Below are 22,038 nucleotides of genomic sequence, written 5' to 3'. Positions count from 1 at the left end.
ATTAATATTTTTGAGATTTCTTATGAGACTTTTTCCCTTCTTTTTTAACCTTTGTGTTGTGGAAAATTTCAACCATCTATAAAAATGGGAAAAACTTGCATAAAGATTCCTCAGTAGACCTATGAATTAGTGTATTAGTTTCCTAGGGCTGCCAAAACAAAGTACCAACAAATGAGTGGCTTACACACAGACTTTATTGTCTCACAGTTCTGGAGGCCAGAAGCATGAAATGTAGAGGTTCCCAGGGCCACACTGCCTGTGAAGGATCTGTCTGGGCCTCTCTCCTAACTTCTGGTCGTCTGAGATGCTCGTTGGCTCCTAGATGGCTTTCTCCCTGTATCTTCCCATCATTGTGCCTCTGCACCCCTGTGTCAAAATTTCCCCTTTAGAAGGACACAGTCGTATTGGATTAGGGCCTACCTAAGGACCTCATCCCAATTTAGCTAATTCCATCTGCAATGACCTCATTTCCAGATAAGGTCACATTCAGCGGTGCTGGCGGGTTAGAACCCCAACATAGGAATTTTGAGGACATGCAACTTAATCCATAGCATTTATCTTCAATAATTATCAATGTCTTGCCAATCTGTTTGCACACCATACATGTATATATGTACATTTTTATTTCCTGGGGTATTTTCGAGGAAATCACAGACATCACACCATTTCACCTATAAATTCTTTAGTATGCATCTTGGACCAATAAGGAGGTGTGTGTGCATGTGCGTGTGTGTGTGTGTGTGTGTGTGTGTGTGTGTGTGTTCCATAATCAGTGTGTTCAATGGTCTTTTCCTTATGGAGAAGCATGGCAAGAACAGTAGAGGCTCCTGCTACTTCTCTCTCTGAGAAGCTCTAATCTCTCTTCCCTGGAAAAAAGACAAGTCACCTTCTCTGAGAAGCTTCCCGACACTTTAAGGCAGTTAATACTGCTGTCCTCTGTGCCCCCACACTGTTCTTCAGTAGCATATGAATAATCACACTGTATTTGTAGCAGGGTGAAGTAGAAATGGCAACAGACCCGTGTTTGTACCTCTTTGACCTATTCCCTCCCCCATTCTCTAGAGGGAGGGGCTTTCAGAAAAGCCCACAGAGGGGCAAGGAGCTCAGGGAGGGGGGCTGAGAGAAGGGTTTGGAATGTACTCCCAAGGAAGCCTTGATGATAGAACTGGCTGGTGCTTCAGTCTCAGTGAGGATTGTTGGAGGAGAGGGTCAGTCCTCCAAACTACAGTTCTGCCAGTTAGCAAGGTCCCTGCTCAGAATGGCATAATGTCCTTTGTTGCTAGGTGTGGGCAGACAACGGAAGTCTTCTAAATACTATGCAGTTGTCTCAGTTAATCTATATAAGTGTTTTATTTTCATTTTCTACAATAGCATTACCTATAACGTAATTTTTTCAAATTACCATAATAATCCAAGATAATCCAGAGTTTACCACAAAATTATTTTAAATGTATGAAATGGCCTAGCAGGTGGAGTGAAGTAGGACTGAGCAGACACTTGGTGGCACAGGATTACCAGAAACATTCCACATCACTGTCAGCCCACTGGTGGGGAAGCAGTCAAGTGCAAGGCTTTGTGATCCAGTCCTAGGGCAGTTACCTCAGACAGTCTCTATGGACCAGACTGCTTAACTTGGGGGTGATAAAGGACCTCCCATCCATGATTCTGAGAGTTTTGTGAAATGATGCCAGGATCAGAGAAACCATATGATCTGTGGCAGCAGCTCCCCAGTTGCTCTGGAGGCATCATTCACTTCATATGTGTGTTACAGATGCTCCTTAGAGCACAACCCTGTGGAATGTGAATGGCGTCCTCTGGAGTTGTGTGACAGTGACGTATTCTCTGCTATCACCGTCATTAACTGGTTGTTGCTGCTTGGGTGGCTAACTCTCTCCAGTTAGCTGGGATTTGCAGACCGACCAAGTGGGAAGAGAGGACTACCACCCCATCTTATGGTCCCACATTCTCTCTCACATTTCTTTTCTTGTTCTCACCTCACACTTTACTACCAGCACCCTCCTACCACCACATCCAGAAGCTTAACCATCAAGGATTTTTTTTTGCACTTTCTCCCTTCTTTCCACTCGGAGATTCTGAATATCTCAAGATATGAGTGAATTAAAAAATCACTTCTTGTCACATACACAAACAAAATGTCGGGGAGAATAAGGGTTCTTAGTTGCTATAGGCCTGTGAAACAGAAACAAACCAACAAAAACTTGAGAGGGCATAGGGCAGGAATTTGATCTATTCGTGAAGATAAATGACACTTTCTTAATCAGTTCAAGATAATTGCTAAGATACTGTTACCCCTTTGGGTCTTCAAACCATAGATTCACTTCTCTGATTTTTGTTCAGTATGTAATTAAAAAGTATTTATAATAATAGTGTTTGTTTTTACATTGGTACCTGCAAAAGCTTGACAGCTGTACCTTAGGCAGTGTGTCATAAGGTAAAAGTGGTAAGTCATAAGGTAGAAATGTTAGGTTACTAATAGTTCCAAATACTTGGTATTTTCAAAGCAGACTGTGTGGGATTAAGAAATAAATATGTAATATTCTGGTTGTTGTTGAAATTCTAGACTTCTGCTAAGGAAATTACTCAAAAAGAATACTCTCTTAAGGAAAATAAAATGGTAAGAAAATTTGAGTCTTTAATTAAAAGCTTTACATAATTCAGCATTGAACATAGCCACAAGCCCAACGTGCACAAAGATTTAGCTTACAAGATGAGTGAAAAAAATTTAAAGCTGATGTCATCTATTTTACAGCTGTTTATTATAGTGAAAGATTTTGGTGGTCTAATGCATTTTTATTATGTCTTGGTTAGATTTCCATAATATTTTTAAAGCATTCTTATTTGTCAATATTTTAATATGTATTTCTTAATTGAAAGTCTAATATGACACTTATTTAAAAATTAAAGTAACAAAATCTTCTCTTAATATAATAGCTTTCTTTTTTAAGTGACTGATTTCTTTAAAATATCAAGGCAGAAAAATTTGTTTAAATATTTTGTATTAAAAGTCTTCTCAATAATCTATTCAGCTAATTATGCCCCAAATAGAATTCACATTGATACATTGAAAATTTTCCTTATTGAGAAGCTATGTTTAGAGACTGCTGGCAATTCTCTCAACAGAAGAGAGCAGATACATGGAAAATATCTGGACAATTTAAAAATAGGTTATTTACTTCTTAGAAGTATAACATCATATTATCCCACAGTTGGAAGGGTCTGATGCTTAGATTTGAAACCTTTCATTGGGAAAGCTTGTTCTTATCAGAGTGTGGTAAGCAGTTAGTGTTAAAATGCTTATGCTTTTAAAATATCAGTGAAATAATACAGAATTTGTACATGAGCATCTTATATATCTATCTTCATCTATATCTATATCCTGTTGCAGTATTCTGTGCCCCAAGACATGTGTTTTAATAAAATTTATTGAATAGGAACTACTGTGTTCCAGGTACTGTTTAGTTTGAAAAAAATTTCCTGTTCCTCAAAATATTTTGAGAGAAAGAGAGAGAGAAAATAAGAGGTCACCTGGAAGGTGAGGGTTCTTCTGTCACTGAAAAACACACAATGTAACAAATAATGGCATCATTAAAAACTGTCATCTTTGCAAAGTACAGTAATTGCTCTGCATATCCCTTGTACATTTCCCTGTGAACGTGCACAAGTGCATCTTGCTGGAAAGGCATCTTCTTCTCCTGCCTGCTTCCAGCCACTTATCTGTTCATTACTGTCATGTCTGAGCGGGTTTCAGACATGCCAGGTGTGTGGTGTCACCTGCCTGACGTTCGTTCCAAATGCAGACATTTACTCGCGTGAGTATTAAAGCAATAGATCTTCCTTATGACAGCAAAAAGCTGACTTCAGAAAATCAAAGCTTCTGGGAACAGTCTTCTGAGCGCAGCTTGGCTTGTTCATGGGAGGAGAAAACCTGACTAATTAGTTCCAGCCCTTCCGATCTGAGGAAGAAGAAATAATTAAAGTGTCCAGAGCAACCTGTGCCACATAGTGGCTGGCTCTGGTAGGGGCGACACGTTAGGAGGTCCTGATCAGAGAGAAGGTCACAAAACCAAGTTCTGGGAACTTAGTGTAGGGTGGCAGAAGACTCTGAATCACAGATTTTCCAATAAAAATGAAAACATTTTAAGTTAAATAATTAAATTCCTATAACTTTAAAGAAGAGAAATATAGCAAGAAAAAAATGAGAGCTATTTAATTATTAAAATATTAGTCTTCAGGGCAAATTTGAGAAATAGTAATAAAAGCACAGCTTTGTAATGTTTTCTTTTCCCTGAATACTATTATATTTTGAAGCCCGGTGGGTGGGGGTGTTGTCCACCCCTGGGTAGAAGTCCTTTGTCCCAGAGATGTTGCTGGGATCTGCTCCAGCAGCGAGTGTGTAAATGACATGCGTGGCTGGACGGCTGTCTTGTAGGAGTCCTTGGCTGGTGTCGACCCTCCAGTGCAACTACTGGGGGTAGGGAGTGGCTAAACTAAGGGGATTTTAGTTTCTCGAATCCTACATAAGTGTTAACCATAATGTCACTGCCTCTTTATTTCCATATGTACCTCATGCAAGAAATTGTTCGTATCGTTGGATACGATAAACTGGACCAGACCTTGAGGGTAATTGTGTGGACATCTGCTAAGCAACCCACCAGCATGTGTCTGCACAAAGATGAACACTTTATGTTTCAGAATGTTCTATATTCTTAGTGGAAGGCCTGGAAAATGTGTTTGGAAGGATAGACAATGACAGTAAATTGAAGAAGTTCAAAAGGCATCATACCTTTAGGTATTTTCAGTCTTTTCTCTCAGTTCTTTACAGAAGTTACTATCAAGTTTCTCAGAAACATTTAATACATGCCATGTATATACTGAGAGGCATCCTAAGATTTCCCAGGATCTGTTGATAAGCCATAGTTTATGAAGAAACCCCCCATCTACACCCACCTCTGTTCAGAAGGCATTTCTGCTTTCCATAGATGGGGAAAGAGAGAAACAGGGAAGCGGGTCTGAGTACTCTAGTGAATCAAGATGGAAATCACCACTTGGGGCTATTTCTCACGTTTCATAAATGGCTTTTGACTTACTGCAGCCAGGACGAACATTTAGATATACGCACAGAACATAGGAATAATATTAGACTGTCAAGATAAAAAGGGGAAAGGAAGCAAAACTACAGAAGGAAAGCAAAGTGAAGGCTCAACGTCCTTTTCTTTTCCCCCCAGTAATTTTTCTGATATGGAGTCAACCTGGACGTATCGTTGATTTAGCTCTAAATTTTAGTTCCACTGAGACATTTTCTTTGTTCAATTATATCACAGAAGATTCTGTTTGAATCATGTATCAGGGTGGTATGGGATCGTTTTATGCAGTCTGCGATGGATTGTTATTTCTCCGTTGTGTGCTGATGGTATCGTGAGAACAGCTGTTCCCTTGCACCCATTCCCCATAAGACAGAGAAAAAAGACAGTCCAAGAGGATGTAAGGTGTATGTGAGCATTTGTGGGAGAGAATATGGTAGGAGATAAAGGAGGAGAAAGGCACATGAGGTGGCAGACCATTTGCCTGTTTTTGCTATTCTATTCCCAACCGAGACTTTAGCTGTCCATGAACTCAGAATTTGTGCTCTTTATTTTGTTTTTACTTTGGTCCATTCTTTCAACATATTTAGTTGAATATTTTTACCAGGTGCAATTCTAAGTGCTGATTCACTTCTGTAGATTGAAACCAAAGACGTGCTTGGACCCGTTACCAAGGGTGTGCACTCAAGGGCCTGGGCTTTATATAAAACTCAGTGCAAAGGGCATTCCCTCCCTCCCTCCCTCCCTCCCTCCCTCCCTCCCTCCCTCCCTCCCTCCATCCTTTCCTTCTTTCTCCTTGCTTCCTTCTCTCTTTCTTTTCCTCTGTCCCTTTCTTTTCTTTTCTCTCCCTCTTTCTTTCTTGTAAATCTATTTGCTTTTTCTTTTTCTCCAATCTCTCTCAGAGTTACTTTTTAAATTCAAGCATGCACCATGGAGAGACCAGAGAAAAATTCACATATCTATCTCCCAGCTTCAGAAATTATCAACATTTTATGAAAAGGGCATTCTAAATGTGAACACCGAATGACCTTTGGGGAAAGCAGGTTTATGTCTTGTTGTCATCCCATTTATGAATATGGAGTAGGAAGTAGTTTGACCTTTATAACCCATTTAACACATTTTGTCAACTAAAAGAGACACTCTGTGACTGCAGAATAGATAAAAAAAGCACCATATGAAGTTTTGAAATTCCTTAGAAATTACTGTGTGTAAAATCAGTGCCTTGGGGCAAGAACCTCAGTAGCTCTGATTATTAATACAGTAGATACCCTACTAGTCTTGAAATCATTGAAATTTTAAAATTGTTCTACACTGGATACCCATTAATCACCCAAGTGTTGGGGACAGAGATAAGTGACATCTGGTAGCTAATTACAATCATGCCTTTCGATGGTGGTTAATGCATCTATTTCAGGGCCCAGGATTGGCCTGCTGGATATACAGGTACTAATAGTTAGTCGTTTGATGACAGAGTTCCATGGTGTGCTTCTTCTCACTGCTTGAGCCGTTTAAAATTAAAATTATTACAACAGTTATGTCTTCAGAACAATGGATAAATTAGAATGTGGGATAGACTTGGAAGTCAAATGCTCTGTCTTGAGAAGAAGGGGGGAATATGTGATGACAAAACACAAAATCTGTTACTTTATAAAATCATTTTAAAGCATTTTTGGAACTTTACACCATGAAGTAGGTAGAATGCACAATTTGTAATGTTCTTGCGTGGGGAGAGTGAGTGAGAGAGAGAGAGAGAGAGAGAGAGAGAGAGAGAGAGAGATTCAGAGAAAGAGCGAGAAATTCAGAGAGAGAGAGACCCCACCACCAAATGAGAGTGTGTTAAGCCTAAGAGACAGATGGTTACAAGCAGCCTGTAACTATACTTTTTAACTTTTGGGTAGTTAGCGAAGTGTTACTCCATAGTACTGTTATTTCATAAGAGTGTGATATAAAAATTGAAAACTCTCTTCTGCCCAACTGTTGTATCTGATATCATCATTTTCACTAACAAATGCTGATTTGAGCATCTGTTGTGTGCAGAGCCTCACTGCCTTAGGAACTCTGGGGGTTACCAAGTTCAAGATGTGGCCAGGGCTCTAGAGGAACCATCAGTTTGGTGGAATTGGATCTTTGATGTTGAATAGCTGACCCCTAAATGCATGAGTGACTAGGAACTAAAGATTGCACAGAACAACAAATGAAGAGTTACTATTCAGTTTCATGTCTGTGGTTGACGTTTGTTTCTCCATACTTCACAGCAGAAGTAGAGCACTGGGCCGGTGGTGGCATGGTGGACTTTAAATGGGAAACGCAGCAGTTATTACCTGCCTTTGCCATTTCCCTTTCAGTTCTCAGCCGTCTCATCTATAAGAAATAGTCTCTAACATTTTTTTTTTTTTATACAACAGCATTAGTAAAAGTCTTTTGAGTACATTTTCTCAGGATATGTATTTATTTCTGAATTCTATTCGTGTATTACTATATACTAGCATATAAGGCATACCATAAAATATATTAAGAAAACAGAAAAATTTAAAGGATGAGATAAATATAGTTTGTGTGGTTTCTTCCTTTACTCTGGGGTCCACTACCTCACTTTGAGAACCATTGATGCGTTTCAACAGGGTGAATCTTAAGGCCTCTTCTAACTCAGAACTTAAGTAAATCTAATGAATAGAACACTGGTAATGCTCTCTGAAATTGTACTTGATTAGAGGAACTCCAGAAGTCTCTTTCATAAACCAAATGCAGATGCATTCTGCAGTTGACAGAAACCAGATGGTCCTTAGGAGCTAGTCATGGGTCCTCTTTAAGGCCATGGTTCCCAAACCAGTCATATAATTCTTAGACTCTACTGTAGATTATGAATCTAAGTATCAAGGGTGGGGCTCAACAATTTGCATTAATGCCCTAATAGGTGATCCTAGTTCAGTCACCAAGACATTAGTGTCACCCAAGTGGAAACCATAGCATGCTTTTCTTCTGAGAGGCAGGATCCAGGAAGGAAGAAGCAGCCCTGTGATGCTGTGGAGAAAATATTGGAGTACTTGTTTCCAGGTCATTAGATACTGATCTAACTCATTTGTTTGGTAATAGCTGCTTTGATTCTATTTTATGGATATGCCATAATTTGTCCAATAATTCCTTGATTGTTGTACATTGAGGTTGTTTCTCTTTTTTTCCCTCCATTACAAATACTCTTTTAATAGACATTCTTTGGGATTTTATTACAAATCCATGTTTGACAATGGGTTTTAAATAATAAGAAGAAATTTTAAAATATCCATACTTTTTGGTGATTTTATTGCTGTAGAATAGATTGCTAGAAGTGGAATAAAAAAGTTGGATCAGAAAGTGTGAACATTCTGCATTTTAAGGGATACTATCAAGTTATTCCCACATTGGTTGTAGTATTCCTTTCTGTTGCCTACTGTTTAACCAGCAGTGGATGTTAACACTCTTAATTTTTTGCCAATCTGATAGGCAAAAAATGACATTTTATTGTTGGTCTAATTTGCATTTCCACGACTACTAATGAGGTTGAGTTTCTTTTCATATATTCATTTCTTCTTCTGTTAATTGCCTGTTCACATCCTTTACTGATTATTTTGTTAGTTTTTTTTTTAATCAATGTCTAGGCATTCTTCATATGTCAGGAATATTGCCCTTTTAATGGCAAGAAGGTGCAAATATTATCTTACACTCTATTGTTTGTCTTTTATCATTTTACGTGCTGTTGTCTTTCCAAATTTTCATTACTTTTAAAAACATTTAATAATGACACAGTTAATACCTTAGATTTAGTTTTAAGTTGCATTATCATTTTTACATGAAGCTAACTATAAAACAAAGGAATAAATGCATTCCAGTCAAGAACTAGGAGACCAGGGTTGTTCTCCATGGTTGTTCCCTAGCAGTCTGATGTATATTATTGTAACATTTTCAGAAAGCACAGTAGGTGGATGGAGGAAAGGATGGTACAGAGAGTACCATTGCTCTTTACAGCTTGAAATGATGTCGTATTAAATAATGCATGCTTATTGCATACTTAATGCAACTTTTTGAACAAATTCCATAGATGCCCAAGACCAGATAACAAAGTAATATCTTATTGATATTAGTAATAGTTTAATAGTTTATTCATCAAGTAGAGTAGGACAGACATCCTAAAAAATACGCAGAGAAAAAGTAACAAAAAATATGTCCATATGAAGACAATAATGTTTAGTGTTCTTATGAAAAAAATGACCTAAATCACTCATAATTATAATAAATATAAATTAACATTAAGATACTGTTTTACCTATCAATGTATGCTTAAACACAGAGTTGGAGGTTTGAAAATCAGGTATTTCTGTGAGTGAAAAATATAGCAACCATTCTGGTAAGCATCAAACTATGTACATTCTTTGACCCAGAAATGTAAACTCCAGGAGTTTATACTGACGAAATAACTGGGGATGGGCACAAAAATATTATCTTCCAAATATTCACTGCAGTCTTATTTATATTATCAAAAATTTAAAATAACTTAAATCTGCACCAGTAAGAAATTGACTAAATAAATTTTAATGATCCACGTTAAAGAATACAATATCCATTAAATGTTGTAGTTATTAATTCATTTATTTTGTCAGTAATTACTGAGCACCTACTATGTGCAAAACAATAGGCTGGTAGCTGGGGTCACAAAAGCAAACACATATCAGCCCTAGCCATCACAACAATTATATTTTAGAATTTTAGAACAATACTTAAAATGTTGTTAAAAAGAGGTTACAAAATATTATGTATAATAATATCACAGTGTTACAAAAGAGATCACTCAAAAGTAGACAAAAAGTTAGAAGGAAACATTAAATGCTTATAGTGATTAACTTTAGATCTTGAGGGTTTTTTCTTTTGTGAGTTTCTACATGTAACAAATGTTTTATGATAAACATACATTATTTTATCAAATAATGTATAAATCTTAGGTGACGTGGATGTAGATTTCTACGTGTATGTATCAGGGATGTTGTTTCTCATTTGGTCTTTAAAACTTTTGTATTGCCTTTGAAATCAATCATTTAGTAAAAGAAATTCTAAGCTTTCCTAAAGTGCAGGTATCTCCTAGTGGTTTTGAATCTTGGAACAACTCCAAACTGAACATTGGTCTTACCCAGCCGGAGCTGCTATAACAAAATATCGTAGACTGGGTGTAAACAGCAGATATTTCCCATAGTTCTGGAGGCTGGAAGTCCAAGATTAGGGTGCCAGCATAGTCAGGCTCTGGTGAGAGCTCTCCCTGCCTTGCAGACAGCTGCCTTCTTCCTGTGATCTCACATGGCAGAGAGAGAGTGAGAGAGAGGGAGAGAGACGAAGAGAGAGCTTAATCTGTGTGGTGTTTCCTCTTATAAAAGCCATAATCCCATATTTAAGACCCTACTCTCATGACTTCATCTAAACCTAATTATTTCCCACTGGCCCCATCTCCAAATACAATCACCTTGGGGGTCAGGGCTTTGATATATGAATTTTGGAGACATACCTTTCAATCCGTAGCAAGGTCTAAGCACAGTAAATGGGCACAGACAGCAGAAGGTCAGATGAGGCAAAGGAAAGCCTTGTCGACCTGGGTGCATGTCCATATGAGGCTAGACGAAAAAGACTACAGCTCTTGAGTTTAAAAGGGGAAAGGTTGCGAGATTACAAAGACCTATGAAACCATGAAGGACAAACTTCTGGGATGGGACATCTGTTATATATAATCTATAAGGAAGCAGTACCTAAATGAGAGATTGCAGAGCTACCCCATCCAGTTGGTAATAAATATATGAGCACATTTCCCAAAAAAGTGGAATGGCTGGAAAATGAACCTATCTTAGGAAGCTATGTAGGACAATTCCTATATGGGCTTTTCAGGAAAGGTAAGGATTTTGGGTGACCGTCCTTGACCGTTGATACTTTTATAGTTGAAGCTGTGGAGGGAAAATAGTGGTGCTGCTCCCAAAAACGTGTTCTTTGAGGACACTGTTAGAAAGGAAATCTTAATGGGAAGGAGGTTGGGGGGGCAGGATGAAAAAGGTGAAGGGATTAAGAAGTACAAATTGGTAGATACAAGATAGTCATGGGGATGTAATGTACAGTATGGGGAATATTGTGATAGCACAGTACGGTGTCAGATGGTTGGCAGACTTATGGTGATCACTTCTTTAGATATATACATGTTGAATAACTATGGTGTACCCCTGAAACTAATGTAATATTGTACGTTATTTCAATAGTTGTATTTCAATAAAAATCTTTTTTCAAAAAGGAAAGAAAACCTTTAAAAAATATTAAATGCTCTAAGTAAAAAAACAATTCTGGCCCAGATCATTATTATGAGCCAGAAGGTATCTATAAACTACATATGAGGTCACTCCTTTTGAAAACACTTTGCTTTCAAGATGGGCAGCAAACAGGTTGAGGAAGAATGGATTCAACTGAGAAGGCAAAAGCGTGGTTGAATCGATGTCCAATAATCCAGCTAAAAGGAGCCTGACTTCAAGGGAACTGGGGACCCACACTGCCTGCATAAAAAAGAAGTGTGACAGGCAATATTTGGGTTTAGGTTTTGGCCTCCTCATCACCGCTTTCCCACCGTGGCCTCTTGCATTTGACACTATAGAAAGAGGTACAGGTGGGTAGGTGTGCAGGGTCTGAGCTATTTACAGCTGAATTTGCTCACACTGACTCCCATCCCCCGTTTTTCACAAATGAGAGATATTAAAAGAGGGCATTCTGCAGTGTGGCAAAGAGAAGGCTGAGGGAAAAATATTTGGGTAGGTTGGTAGCGCAATTTGGGGAGAGGTTATAAGCAATATATATTTATCTGAATTGATTAGGTTTCAGTTTTATCCGTAAGACAACTGAATTACCTCAAAATCATTTGAGTCTTATCTCAAAAAGTCTTGAAAGCTTTTTGCCTTTTCCTAATCTGTTGGTTTATGTTCATCCAGAATGTCACCAATTAAATTAAGACATTTATAAGAAAATTAAATATAAAATGTCTATTAAATTAAATTAAGACATTTATAAGAAAATTAAATATAAAATGCCTATGTCCTGAATTTGTAGATTCTGGTAAATGTTTTTGCTTTTACTCATGACTTGAGGTACAGCTCTCAGAAGTGGCCTCCCAGTCACTTATTATTGTTTATTAATTGACCATTAGACTGGAAGTGGACTAAGTGGCCAGTGGATCAGAGCATCAGAGTTTCTTATTTGACAATATGGAGATTTGGGGAGGGCAGAGGAAAGGCACCTATGCTGACTCCAGATGTTCTATATACATCCCTCACACTCCCTAGCCCCTGCCCCCCTCCGCAATACATACAGATATATAAGCCAGAAGGAATAAAGTATTTTAATAAAGTCATGGAAAAAGATGCATAGTATACTGTTAAGTGAAAAAAACGGAAGTTTCTAAAGAGTGGGAATAGAAGCACCCCATTTTTATAAAGTATATGTGTTAATATATATGCATAAACAAAAAATGTGAATTAGTCAGCAACTTAACAAAGTAGTTACCATTGTTTTATTAATTTTTGTTGTGTCTGACTTTTTATAATGTTATACATTTCTTTTCTTACTGGAGAAATAAACAAAAATAAGAAATAAAATACAAAGGTTTCAGTTGGCAGGAAAAAAATCCGTGTTCCGGAGGCCATGCGGAGAGTAATAAACATTTCCTGCTTTGTTTTTTTTAACTTTTGGTTGATGCCATGTTATTCCCTCCAGCATTCTCTCCCTCTGAGTTGCACACTTTCTCCAGGTAATGATAAGATTATGAGAAATTCAGGTCAGGAATTCCAGAAATCATCCTAAACTCCGGTCCAGGGTCAGGAGGCACCTCATTTGTTTACCAAATGAACAAAGGATGTGACTTCATCCATATCCGGCAGAGCTATCAGCCGGCGTTTGTCCTCACCTTTGGAGGACTAGATTGCTCTGGGCATCTCCACAGCTCCTTAGTCCTTGCTGCACATTTGGCTGTGGCCCCTTATGCATTCCCTCGCACCTGGTCTTCTTGGTGGAGTCAAGGACTTACAGGAACATGAGCAGGTTTCCTTCTGCCAACCCTCTGAGTCTTCTTACTTAGAATCATGGCAATTACAAGTGGCATGGGGTCTCCTGGGGAGGAACCCAGCTCTTTTCTGTAACACCCATAGCCAGCTTCCAGGAAGGAAGACCCCTCAGTGACTTGGAGTTACGAAGTAGTCAAGGAAGCACTAGCTCAACTGTCAACTCTTTTCTATGCCTGAGTTTCTTTGGAGATACCATCGAATAAATTCATGAGACTTTTCCTCTTCTTCATTTATTGATTAGGGATAAGGGACTAAGAAATGTGCCCTGCTTTAGCGTGTGAGGAAAGAGACTCTCCACCTTCTGTGGGTTTTGTCTACAATGTTTTTAAGACAAAATTATTTTCAATTAACTACTTTTGAAAAAAAAATTTCACAAGATTTTTAAGAAAAAAGGTATGGAGAGATTATAGTATAGCTGTATTGCAAGTACTTGTTGACGAAAGGTCTATTGTGAGGTTTTAGATGTGAGAAGCTATAGGCGGGAACAGCTTTGTTTCTCAGAGGGTGGAGTTATGAAAAAACTGATAGAGGGGGCCTAAGCTTACAGCAGGACCCTGGAAGTCCTCTTTCTGATCAATTCTGTTTTCTGTGGGTGGGTTTGAAAGTGCTTTTGCCTGACAAGTGCAGTTTCCTTTAATGGGCTGTTGAATCTGATTGCTTAGGCATTTTGCTGGCTTTTAAAAAGAGATAAGAAGTAAACTTCATTAAGAAGTCTCATTTTAGAGATGTATAGAATTACGCTTAGAAAGCGTAAATATTAAAACTGTGACCTGGAATACTGGCATATTCAATATATTTTCTTTTATATATTGATCATAGAAAGATTCTGTCCAACTCTTTGGAAGTGTAGATGACAAAGTGGTATATTATCTATTTCAACCCATTATCAGGATTCCATTAGTGTTGGCTTTGTGCAGTGCTTGGGCATTAGTGATGAATCTCCTTCATACTTTGAGTGCTTGTGTACTAGGGAACGGGTATTTACTTTCCGGATCTACTTACTCCTGACAAAGAGTTTACAAAGTCACATTTAGAAATTGTATACACTAGGCAGTAGTTACTTGTGGAACATGCTGGGAGTGCTCTCACCTCAGGGCCTTTGCACTTGCTCTTCCCTTGGCCTGAGATACCCTTAGGTCACATGTCTTCAATTCAGATGTCATCTTGCTCAGATCTGTCATCTTCTCAAATGTGCCTCATTCCAGCACGCCCTACGCCCTCCATTTATCATTATCTAATTATTTGGTTTATCATATCTCCTTACACTGAAATGCAAGTGTAATGAAGACTGGAGTTTCTGTCAGTTTGGTTCCCTGCTATATCCCTAGGACTTAGTACCATGTCTGACACAAACAGGTTTTTATTAGTTGAATGACAATAATACATTAAATTGATAAATTTGTACATGTCACTTTTATTTGGACATAATTAGTCTGTGAATAATCCAGACCCCAGTGTGAACTGTGTCAAGTTACATAGATACTAAGATTGAACATCTATGAGTCTATGAATATGTGCAGATGTGACATAGGAAGGGGCCCTTGGACCTGCTATGAGAGGTGCAGAGTGTCGTTGTAGTCAGACGTCTCTTCTGAGTTCTGTGAACTAGTGTCACTGCTGCCCTGAAAGTGGGGCCATTGCCACAGTATGGACCAAGCGCCGCAAGGACCCATTGTTCCCAGCCCTGGACACTTGAAATCCATCCTCAGACTTTTGTGCCTTGGTTTGACCCCTGTGCTTGCTCTTTTCTCACTGCCAAGAGGATGGTAAGCTTGAAAGTGAGTCTGTATTCGCTGGGTTTTGACCCCCAGATTTGAAGAGCCAAATCCTGCACACTCCTTGAGCTTAACTTACTGGGTGAATCTACACAACTAATGTCGTGTTTTATTCCTCCCAGCTGGCAGGAATCCGTCTGACCATGGTTAATTATGATATCTACCCTGTGCCAACCTCTAATTATATCTTATCAGTGGTTTTTGGTAGGAATCAGGCACTATGGAACATCTGAGGTGTTTTGAAGTTGAACTTATAACTTTTAAGTCTCATTGGCAGGTACCAAAGGTACTTTCTGGTTATGATATTGCTTCTGTCATATCAAACATTATTAGCCAACCTCAAATTTCTGGTCATCTTTTTGGATTGTGGCATCATTCTTGAAAGGTCTCTTTAAAACAAAAATATGTTACCTTGGTGGGTAATTCATTATCTCAGGGATACACATTGGCATGGACTCTCCATTAGAATTGTTAGTGGAGAACAGATAGATCCATGGTCACATGTGCACTAGATGGTACATTTGGATGGCGGTGGGTGGTGGGGGTAACAGTGTTGGAGCCTGGGAACTGGGGCATTGACTAGAGGTGGCAAACATGAGTGAATGACACTAGAAGAAATCATGACTATGGCAGAACTTGATGTGTGGGAAGAAGGGAAATCAGAAGAGCAATGAGAGGGTGTGCAAAGAATGGATATGGCAACAAAAGAAACCTCAAAGGTTTGGACTGGGATTTTCTACCACCTGCCCTACAAGATGATATGTCCTTTTTTCTTTTTAAAGGGAAGAGGAACAAATAATACTCTTAGAAGATTCCTGAGTTGTGAAAATTGATCTAACATGTTTGGGTTCATAATCCTTTTAGCTCCTTTCTTTTCCTAAGCAGTAATTGGCTTGAGTTTGGAAATGAATGGACACTCAAGTCTTCTTATTTCCCCCATGTGTTCTTTCATGCGAGTTGAGTGTTGAACACAGAGCTGTGCATAGGAATTACCAAACCTAGGCAAGAAAGCAGATAGGTCAGCTTTGGGGTAGTTTGATGCCATAAATTTTCTGAAGCACTGCTGTATTTAGAATGCATGTCTAACATTCTCCTTTCCCCCTCAATCCCCATGCTCATGCATTTTGTAGACTCTGAAGTCATTATGACATTTTGGAATTGGTTGGTGTAGGACATAGAAGACACGGCTCACTATACTGGGTCATGAGTTCTGGGAACAATCTTGGTCTCATCACAGACTCCATTGACCTATAAAAAGTGTTGTTAATCTTCTTACTGTCTGCCTTACAAGATCTGGGGAGGAGAAATGAGGTAATGTCTACTTACACCTTTGAGCTTCTCGGAAGAACAGCACTCTACAGTAATATGATTTCCTAATGCATTTGTTTGTGTTGTAATGGGGTATAATTCCATTCGCCTAAATTTCTTGAGATGTCTTTAGAATATCTGACAGTCTTGCGAATGGGAAGCAGTCCAGCTGTGAGAGTGAAAACTGGGCCTAGACTAGGACCCTCAAAGTGTACTCAGCCAAAGGAGCTAACTATGAATTTATGAGGTTAAAGGAAGGATTCTGGGAGAGGAGGGAATAGGAGCTAGAGTTGGTGGCAGTGGGGGGAGGGAGTTGTAATTATCTTCAGAGATTATATCATACTTTTAAATCATGTTGTTTTACTAAAGAGCAATATCTCTAAATTAAAATATGTACGTTTATTTTAATTTAGCATGATTACCTATTGGATGACCTATTTGCAATATTGATCCTGCCCTCATTCTCTATATTGATAGACTCTTTAACCTGGCCCACATCAAGATTTATTTTATTATGTTCCTTGGGCAACAATCTGGTTGTTTAATAACTTGTTTTCAACTAACACCAGCAGTTCCATACAAACACTAACAAATTTATAGATTCATTTGTAAAATACCTAGTAAATTACTAAATAATGCTTTATCTTTGTTCTGTAGATAAAGGAATAGGAAGTCTTTTTTATTGAGTCTTTTATAGTCATCACCAGTGTACTTTTTAAAATAACCTTCTTGAGCAGTATTACAATTGAGTTGGCTTTCTACTCAGTCCTAAAAAGAGAAATTGAAGCAAAGGATGAAAAGTGAGGGAAATATACATGTGACATCTCTGATATACTGTAAAGATATCAATTTAGGTTACAATATTGTTATTGGACAGGTTTGTTGTGGAATTTGCTAGAAGCGATTAGTTCTTTGGCATTTCCAACCCAGTGTTTCAAAAGGAGGTCAGAATTCTATAAAGAAATTTTAAGTAAATATTGAGTTAACCAGGAAAGACAACAGTATATTTTCCTCTTCTAGAGAAGTGACTATATATACATTTTAATAGCAACTGATTTGTATTTTTAGAGCAATGCTTTGAATCCTATTCCTTTCTCTGAGGGGAGGAAAAGTGTTACAACTTTCGTTTATTAAATTATGGAATATAATGCAGAGAGAACATACCCTGTCACCCAAAATGTGGCATGAAAAAATGAATTCCGACCAAATTGTGTGGTGCATGTCTGGGGCATATGAAAAAAGTCACTTTGTCAAATTAAGAAGAACATCTTATATAAGGAAATGATATAGAATACTATGGAACTGCTACTCTCACCAAAATAATTTTTTGCTAAAAAATTATGACTCAGAGTTACAGTTCATATCAAGTTAGATTGTGGATAATCTTAATAGAACCACATTTTTTCTTGGAGGTAGTCATTGAGAGGACATGACCACCAGATGAGCTGTGAGCTAGACCCTGGCAATTGGAGGCTCCTCACCACCTCCCCTGTCCTTGGAATATATGTTCTGCCCACTGTTCCCACCCTTCTTCAAGGACACAGCCTTGCGATACAATGTGTTGTTGAGACCGTACGTGACTAAACACAGTTCAGGCCTCTGCATAAACTTTTAAGATTCTGGTGGGCAGGTGCAAAGATCTACTTATCCTGTGGCTGTCCAAGATGAACCTTGTAAGTAAGTCCCCTTGCATATTAATATTGCCACCTATGAATCTGGAGTGGCCCACCTCTTTCTGCAGCACTCTTGCCCTCCGGGTATGGGGGCCATTTTCAGATTTCACCCAGGGAAGCTCCCAACGTTGTGAACCAACAATGTTCTATTCCTGACAATTTATTAAAATTTAAATGAGCATTTCTGAATGTTAAACATGTTGTGCAATTTTATGTCTTCATGTAAAACTTCATGGTACATTTATGAATTTCTGCAATCATGTATGAATGTAGCTAAGGTATATTTTACAAAAATGGTTGAAAAATGTCCTTTTTAGATTGATCTGTTGCACATTAAATTGTAATGCTTTATTTGAATTTGTTTCAGAATCGAAGTAAACGCTTGGAGAAGGTCCATGTGGTTATTGGACACAAATCATGTGACTTGGATTCTCTTATTTCTGCCTTCACATATGCTTACTTTCTAGACAAGGTGAGGGAAAAGAAGTTTATGCTTTTTAATTTGAATTATGATATAACTTTTATTTATGTATTTATTTATTTGTTTATTTTTTGTAACTTTTAAGAACAAACATTTTGTGGGAAAATAAGAAACCTATTAACTTAATTTTTCAAATTCTGGTTTATTTTTGCAGAGAATAATGTATTATAATACATTAAACAAGCATTGTTCAAGTTATTTCTTACCAATTCTCTTTATACAACATTGTTTCAATAAGATCAATGTTTTCAAATTAAAAATATTTTAAATTTTATAACAGTTGGTTACCTCTATGGGAATTCAAAGAACTAACAAAAATAAGGGTCAGAATTTTTTGTTTTCTTTTATCATCCTTGTTGGATGGTCTTGACCTCAGGAGAAGAAAACTATGTGCAGAATAATCTGTGAGAACATTACATGAATTACAGAGCATATTGGCTGAAATTTTCAGTAACCTCTTGAGAGGTATTACATGTCACATCTATATTCTGTGTTTGCCTTTTAGCCCTGACTTTGTATAGCAACGTCATTCTCAGTTAGTGATAATCTCTCCTGAGTGAGAATCTTTGTATTCTGTGAAGTCTATAATATGCCTATATAGGTGGTAAAGACCTGTTAATAAGTTGTTTTAAAATTTCCATTCCATAACATACATCAGACCATGATAATGTGTTACCTTAAAGCCTAAAAAAGTACACTATGAGTATTTTGGTGCTATTTCCAATTTCACACAATTTTTAATTTTCTGGAGTCTGGTTTGTTTTATTCCAATTTTGTTTGGGTCTGAGAATATGCATAGCTGAATCTAGAGTGAGTTAATTCACATGAAACTCAGTCTTCCAGAATGAGCTGTGGGTGGCAAGAATAGCTTTAGGGCAGAAGCTGACCAGAATTCTGGGGCAAGTATTCTGATCTCTATATACGGGCTTTATAGCAAATTTATCTTAAAATTTGTTGAACTTTACAAGGGAGATTAATTGGTATGAGGAGATAAGTGTGTTTGTGTCAAGAGATGCATATTAAATACTAACTTATTAACTGGCGTTTTTGACTCCTAGAAAAAAAAAGTGTTGCTTGTCTCGAGAACACAGAATTGATCAAACCGGACTGGTTTTTAGACTGATAGTGACATGGTCTCTTAAGGAAATTATATAATAGTTACACCATCAACAACTACAATGTCTTGAATGATATAACGACATTCCACAATAGGAGTGGGAAAAATAGTTGTGCTAGATAAAATAGATAGATAAAGAGATAGGTGGCCTCTTTTCTCCTTCTTCTAAGGTTCGCCATGGAGCATGGAGACAAATAGGAATTACTGAAGGCCCACACACTGTACCTTTGCTCTTAGTTTACTGGATTCCATGCCCTATCAGAAATTGCATCTCCATTGACATTTTCCCTGAGAATCTGGTTATTCCCTCTCAGAGTATTAACGCATAGGACAAGTACAGAACTTTGCAGGTTCACATGCATGGCTCCATTTCACTCTGGTAGGTAAACCCCATTGTATAGATGGGGAAACTGAGGCCCAGAAAAGAAATTGGCTTTCTCAATGCAACACCGCAGAGGCTGAGGCTAGACCCTAGTTCTTCTGACTCTAACCTCAGAATAGGGATGGCCAAGAGAGGCTCAAGCCACATGCTCTTGACTCGTTTTAACATCAGGAATTGGCTATAACTCTATCAATTAATCAGGAAAAATAACTTGTATACATAAATTACTAATAATTATTGTACAATTGTGATTTAGTATTGGCCTGACAGGTGGGACAAAAACCATTTTGTTGGAATGGCTTTGTGCTTCATATACTATAGCTGGGGGTTATTCATTTATTTCACTCAACAAATGCATATTAAATTTCTACTCTGTGCCAGACTAGAAAACATAACTAAACAAAACAGATATGAAGCCCTGCCATCTTAGTGCTAAGAAAGAGAGATGAATAATAAAAATGTTAAACTGCATAATAAGCACTATGCTTGTGGTAGAACTGGTGATGACCTGAGAATAAAGATCATTAATTTCATGTAAAAATTCAGTATTACCAAACCCTACAATCTCTCAGTGATATTTAGGGTTTATTGTTATACATGCTTAGTAATTTTTAAAAACCCTTTTATTTTTTTCAATTCCTATAGAAAAATATGTTTATTATTGTGAATCTGAAGTTCTCTAACTGCTATCCATCTCTTGTTTCCCTCTATTAGCACAATTTTTAATAAGAGGTTTAATACAAGATTTTAAAAATAATGTACAAAACCAACAGAAATCACAGCAATTAGCTTGTAGACCAAGATCTGGCTTATAAATGCATCTTCATTAAGCTACATAGTATTTTTATTAAGAAATTAATAACAAGTGAACATCGCAGATGACACCTCAAAATTCAGATTTCCAACTTTTCTTGAGTAATTGAGAGATTTAACTATCTTGGGCCTGAAGTCTTTTCATGTCAACAATTGGCTGGAGCTGAGTGGCAGGCATCCTGTAGAGATGGGACTGTGTGTCTTTCTGTGTCACCACAGTCCTTACCTGATTCAATCATTCTAATTTTCTGCTCATTCCATAAACAACGTGAATTTGGTTCCTCTGAAGAGGAAAATGCATATATTTATAATTGTGGAGGTATTGAAATGAGACAGAAAATATTTCAAGTAAGGTATAAGAAGGAGAGGTTTCATATAGATTAACAAGAAGTTTAAAAAATATTAGGGTAATGCTCTGCTAATGGGGTTCTAGAAAAGTAGGTTCCAAATGTCAAATGGTTTAGCAAGGCCAAAGGACTTTCGTTCCCTTTACTGGTTAAACTTGGGCTTGAAAAAACGGTAATTGTATTCTTTCCTCCTATTTTGTCAGTGATTGTTACCTTTTGTCTTGGTAGGTCAGTCCACCTGGCGTTCTCTGTTTGCCAGTGCTGAACATACCAAGGACGGAATTCAACTACTTTACTGAGACAAGGTTTATTTTAGAAGAGCTAAATATTTCTGAATCATTCCACATATTCCGAGATGAAATTAATCTTCATCAGCTAAATCATGAAGGGAAGTTATCTATAACACTTGTTCACAGCAACGTGCTATCGAGGTGAGGTTCTGGAGGTTTGGTCTTTTAATGAAGCCTCATCTGCGTAAAGCATCACCTTGTTCACATTTTTTGTGGTTTGGGGAGATTAGTAAAACAGAGGACTTTCAGAGGAAAGGAAATAGTTTTTCTTCTCTTATGGCAAAATCTAGACTATGCCAAGCCTCTGTTTTTACTTTTGCATTTCAAATATGACTTCTTTGAATGGAGGACTCTTGTAAAATTGACCAACATTATAATTTTAAACCATTTCAAACACTTTCTTATAGTAATGCAACTGTCCTGTGTATTGATGCTGAAAATACATAATGAAAGTGGAAATGAAACACTAAATAAAACTGAAAGGTTCTTAAGAAACAAATCTCAGTAGGGAAATGGAAAATTATGTACTTGGTCTATGAACATCATTTGCTCATTGCCTCATCATTCATAGGATTTTATATTATAAGGGAGAATTGATTGTTTTTTTAAAGTCTTGTGGTTTGAACTTCATATTTTATGGAG

General features: G+C 37.6%; 1 protein-coding gene across 7 annotated transcripts in view; it reads left to right on the top strand.

Annotated features, from left to right (window-relative positions):
- PRUNE2 (prune homolog 2 with BCH domain) overlaps positions 1-22,038 on the top strand; it is a 229,908-nt gene that overhangs the window by 32,141 nt on the left and 175,729 nt on the right. For all 7 annotated transcript variants that reach the window (XM_074330579.1, XM_074330577.1, XM_074330578.1 and 4 more), the window contains exons 2-3: positions 18,334-18,438; positions 21,335-21,537. In XM_074330579.1, coding sequence (XP_074186680.1) covers positions 18,334-18,438; positions 21,335-21,537 — 308 coding nt within the window. The remainder of the gene's footprint in view (positions 1-18,333; positions 18,439-21,334; positions 21,538-22,038) is intronic.

Source organism: Rhinolophus sinicus, linkage group LG04, assembly GCF_036562045.2.
Source record: "Rhinolophus sinicus isolate RSC01 linkage group LG04, ASM3656204v1, whole genome shotgun sequence".
NCBI lineage: Eukaryota > Metazoa > Chordata > Mammalia > Chiroptera > Rhinolophidae > Rhinolophus > Rhinolophus sinicus.
The sequence above is the reverse complement of the archived record's forward strand: the minus strand, read 5'-3'. Positions and strand labels throughout refer to the sequence as shown.